The sequence below is a fragment of the Parus major genome, chromosome 3 (assembly GCF_001522545.3).
Source record: "Parus major isolate Abel chromosome 3, Parus_major1.1, whole genome shotgun sequence".
NCBI classification, from domain to species: domain Eukaryota; kingdom Metazoa; phylum Chordata; class Aves; order Passeriformes; family Paridae; genus Parus; species Parus major.
The window spans coordinates 97,623,186-97,628,398 of record NC_031770.1 but is presented as its reverse complement, the minus strand read 5'-3'; the positions used below and the strand labels follow the sequence as shown (position 1 = coordinate 97,628,398).

The window sequence follows — 5,213 nt, the reverse complement described above, 5'->3', positions numbered from 1 at the left end:
AAAGGCAACAGTCACTTCATCATTCTAGAGCCCATGTTAACGCATCAGCAACTCTCACATTCAAAGCCTTTTTAGAGAAATTTAATAGTTGGGGCACTAATAACCACCCACAACCCTTAATTCCAAGTGATTATTCTAAGCACAAATTAACAGATCTGGGCCATTACTACCCCGAACTGAATCATTCAGAGGGGTGGGAGGAAAGAAAAAAGGCGATACTCCATGGGAATGCCTCAGGATTAACTGCTTTTGTACATTTCCAAGCACTTTTGTCAATAGCATCCCTTGTGTAATAAATTCCTTTTCTAGTTCCTTTCACACTGTTTACAGGCAGATGACTTAGAAGATTGCAATATACACTTAAATAAGATTTTCCAAGTTACAAGAATTACACACATCAGGTAATTTTATTCTTTATAGTCTCTACATATTTGAATTTTTACTTGATAAATTCATAACAATGTATAAGTATTAAAAAAACAACAACAAAAACACAAATCAAAGCCAGCAAACAGTTGGTCCCCAAAGAATAAAGTAAGCAATCAGTTCAATAAACACACTTGATTTATTTTGTATAAAAAGGGTTAAGTTTACAACTAAACTTTTATAAAAAGTTTAGCATGATTAAGTACATCATTACACTTTTTGCAGAAATGTATATTTCTGCCACTATACAAGAAAACTCTAATTAAAGAGTTCACAAGGTTTCACTCATATATATATATTTATATATAAATATATACACAGTATTCAGTCCTAGGTTTGTGTCAAAAAGGTAATTTCTGACCACACACTTTCCTAAAAAACTGAACACTGGATCCTTCTGGTACTCACGCTCCACCTTTGGAAAAAAAGGCAAAGTCTGCTTTAAAATGGGCAACTCCTTGTGAGATTTTTGTTTCGCTCCCCACGCTGGGAATAGTATATAAAGGAAGCCTTCCAACTAGGGAAAGGGTATTTAAGAGTCTCTTCATAAATAACTAGGTTCAGTCCAAGTTGAAAAATCGGGTGGGGATAAAGATCAATCTTGGTTTTTTTTCTTCTTTATTCATTTTAAAAGGTCCTTTTACTTGAATGTGGATTTCCCCCTCCAGATACAGCTGAAAAATAAATTCAGCACTTCAAAAAAAAAAAAAAAATCCTGTAGACATTTTCTTGTGCAAAAGAAAAAAAAAATCTCATCAGTGGAACACCTGCAAGAGATTGAAAAGAGGCATATTTAGGAGAATGCTAACAGGGCAGAGATCCGGACAGACTGGCGCCAGAGAGGAAGCCACAGTTTGAACATTTAACCAAACACTCAGAGATTGGGCAAACCCTGGCGTCCAGATGCAACACATACACGCTCACACACTCGCTCTCAAGAGCACAAATTGAACATAAAAATAACATACACTCCAGGGAAAGGCTAAGAAGAGGATTCTCAGTCCAATCTTTATTTAGATCTCTGTAAACGCAATGTTCTGAGGCGCCAGTCTGCCTCTTAGAGCAATTATTTGATTAAAAGCAGTCACTTATTTAACTGATAGCGCAGACAATCCCACATCACAGAATTCAAGGAATTGTGCCAAGATTCTCAACTTAATCAGTCACTTTGGCCCAGGAAGTTAAGGCTCCAAGAACAGATAAGAATTTGCATTAAGCAGCGAGAAGGATCAGAGGAGCCTGTGCTGCTGGGTGAACCTTAGCGACACACACACTTAGGACCTGAAGACTCGGTTATTAGTCTCATTTCTTACTGATTACAAAGGCATCTCCTAATCAACTTTTAGGACCTATTTTTAGCACTTGCCATCACGCCTCCCATTCCCCGGGGAGGCAGTTTTTACCCGAAGTTTAGGAAAAAAGATGCGCTGCACTCACCGTTTGATTCAGCCACAAAGTGCTTTGCTGTCACTTGACATGAGCTCTGAGGGGAACTCGGACGCCTGCGAGAGAACAAGAGCAGGGTAAGGGCGAGGTGAGGTGGCCGAGCACTCACCGGGAGGCGGTAGCAGATTGTCCCGGCTCCCGCAGCGCCTCCACCGTGGCGCGTCCGCGTCCAGCCCCGCCGCGGGCGAGGGAGCGCACGGCGGCCGCTGTCACTCGCCACCCGCGCCGGGGACACCGCGCTAAGGCCGCCCGAGCTCCCCGATCCGGGCTCAGCGGCGAGCCGGGCGCGGGGGAGGCACTTACCTGTAGCGAAAGGATGCTGATATCTGTGTTGAGGGTGGTCAGAGGAGTTCTGGAGGAAGAGTTCTGGCCGGGTCTCTGGTGGTGCAGGCTGACGATGCTGGGGTGAGAGTCCAAGGCGATCTGCAGGTCCAGGATGTAGTCGATGACGTGCTGCAAGATTTCCATCTTGCTCACTTTCTTGTTCTGCGGGATGCTGGGCACCAGCTCCTTCAGCTTGGAGTAGCAATCGTTCATGTTGTACAGCAGGCTCATGGGGTCATCCACGGGAGTCTTGCTCCGGGAGATGCCCAGGTTGTGCTCCGAGAGGCCGGTTTTTCTGACGGACCGCACCGGGCTGAAGGCTTTCATGCTGGCAGGCGGACGGAGAGCGCGATTCCGGCGGGCGGGTGGGCTGGAGCCTGCAGAGCGCTGTGCTGCCGCTCTGGCGCTGCCGGAGCTCGCACTGAGGGCCGGCGCTGCGCTGCCGCTCTTATATGGCGGCCGCCGCCGGGCCCGGCCCGCGCTCGCTGCCATTGGCGGCCGCCGGCACGTCCATCACCGCGGGGCGCCCTCACTGGTGGGGCCTTCCGCCCGGGCGGCCAATGGCGGCGGGGGGCGTGGCCGCGCGCACAGCTGAGGGAGTAAATAGTGCGCGGGACCGCGCGGGGCCCGGGGCGGCAGCGCCGTGCTCCCGCCGGGCCCTCAGCGCTCCCCGGGGCCCTCAGGGCTCCCTCCGTGCCCCCAGCAGTCCCTCCGTGCCCTCAGCAGTCCCTCCCCGTCCGTCCTCCGCTGCACCCCGACCTCTGCGCGGGCTCGCACCGGTGTGCGGGGCTGGCGGCGCCGCGCCAGGAGCGCCGTGCGGGATGCGCAGGTCCCGCTGTAGCGAGGGGTGGAGAGGGCTGAACCTTCCCCAGGTCACTGGGAGTTGAAGCATCCCGGCGGTGTTTGCATGTCCCCACTTAGTACACGGCAACGAAAGTCAATGGGCGGATTTGCAGCCAGCGCTGTAGGCTGCGGCTATAAGTAGGAATGAAATAAATCAAGATTAAAGATAAAATGAGCCTATAAACCTCACTGCAACTTTCTGTCCTGGTGAGAACAGGACGTTGAGCACCCCATCAGCCAGGCAGGCGTCACTCGTAGCGCCCTGCTTCCTGAGAACAGGGCTACTTCAGATGATGCTATTAATTGGAGATCATTAAGCAAATCTGCATATTGGAAGTGCATTTACATGTATTACCCTTGAAAGGCTGCTCATCTGCGCCCTATCAGTGCTCGTGACACAGTACTGCCATTAATTATGCATAGATTGTTTCTGGTGACAAATGCAAATGCTTACTACACGCTGTACTTTTAGCAGCTTTTGGTTGCAGCCAATGAAACATCTTCCAGAAACATTCCAGAGGAAAAAGTTTTCGGGGTTTTTCTGTTTTGTTTTGTTGAGCTGGAGAAGTGATTTTTATTTATTTTTTTTTTAAAGTTTAGTTTCACTGTATTTTCCTATGTTTTGCTTATGCTACCGGCTGCATAACAAACGAACGCAGGTTCCACTTTCCACACACTACCTAAGGAAAGTTCAACTTCCAAAAGCGTGAAAGTATATACACAACTAATATAAATGAAATTCTGCATAAATCGCAGCAATTCTCTTAATTGTAAAACTACACAGATGCTTAAAGCGCGTCAGTGTTCATTGCAAACAAAACCGTAGTAAACGCATACATCCATAAAATCAGTGAGGATTGTGCTGCCAATCATAAATATTAAAAGCAGACAAATGCTGGATTTATCTGCGCGGTTGTTGCATAGCTACACGAAGGGGGTCGGGGCTGTGAGAGAGGAACATTATGGACACTTGGAGACAAAGCTGCGAAGAGCCACATCAGGTTTTTTTCCAATTAACGTAGCATTCCTGAGGTGGTGGTTGGCTATTCTTTTAACAGGGCACTTTGGCGACTGTCACACCAGGGTGTTTGCCCCGGGGCTGTTCTCCGGGGTGGACTGGAGGCGGTGCCGAGACTGACAGGAACACAATTCAACGCGTTTTGAAACGCGAAGGGTGAAAGTGAATCTCGACATTCAATCTGATGGGAAGACAAGTACACTGTTCAAGTGCAGTTACAGAGAGTAAATAATAATAAAAAACACCTTGCCAATTAGCGACTCACTTATAATCACAATTTAGGGAAGACTTCAACCCTTACATCTCTAAGATACAAATTGGTGGTGGTACTTGACCTGCGGCCACAGGTTTTGGTCCTGCAACATGCTTGCGTTTCTGTCTAATGAAGGCACCAGTGGAAGAAATGTTGAGTGGTTTTGGTGTAATAATAGCCAATGTAAATATGTTCGTACTTCTCCCATCACTGTCGTTCTTGGATAGCGCAGCAGCATCGGCCGGCCGGCCGGGCGCTGCAGAGGACCCACTATTACTGCTTTCAGTTTTCCACACCAAGAGCTTAGCACGCTTTTTGGAACACCGAGAAGTTGTGTGGAGAGGCTAACCTGGCTGTTTGCTCTGTCATCAAATGACTGTCATGTGCGCTTTCTGAACGCGAACTAGAGACCGCGAACAGCCAGGCTCCGCTTCCCCCAGGAGAGCGGCTGAAGTGGCTTTTCCTAACATTTGATTCCCTCGGCTCTGGTGTTTTACCACTGAGAGCTCTGGCAGCGGCTCGCAAGCTCTGGGAGCTCCTGCTCTCTGACACGGGCCCCACGAGCGGTCCCGCTGCCCGGCGTGCCGGGGGGACTGCGGGAAGGGGGGCAGCCCAAAACCAGCGGCAGGGGGAAGTGCTGCGAGCTGCTCCTCGGGGGCTTTTCCAGGACCCGTCCCAGGTAGCTCCGAGTTCCTCGGGAGCCGTGCGTACACCTCTTAGTTTTCAGCCGGGACTTTTCCAGCCGGTTCCCAGTCCCGAAACGCCGCCGCCGCCACTCGAAGCCACGCACAAAGCGCCGCTTTCGCCTCCGCGCCCCCGGGATCGCAAACCCGGGGCTGCGCTCCCGCGGCTTCCCCCGCCCGGCGCCAGCCCGCGGCGGCGCTGGGCGCGCGGAGCGGCAAC

At 50.1% G+C, this 5,213-nt stretch overlaps 1 protein-coding gene across 1 annotated transcript; it reads right to left on the bottom strand.

Annotated features, from left to right (window-relative positions):
* Positions 1-388: 388 nt before the first annotated feature.
* ID2 (inhibitor of DNA binding 2) lies at positions 389-2,624 on the bottom strand. The gene is made up of 3 exons (XM_015622002.3): positions 2,176-2,624; positions 1,864-1,928; positions 389-1,193 (listed from the first exon to the last, which is right to left on the bottom strand). Exons 1-2 carry the CDS (start codon positions 2,521-2,523, stop codon positions 1,872-1,874), a joined length of 405 nt encoding a protein of 134 aa, XP_015477488.1. The 5' UTR covers positions 2,524-2,624; the 3' UTR covers positions 389-1,193; positions 1,864-1,871.
* Positions 2,625-5,213: the final 2,589 nt, after the last annotated feature.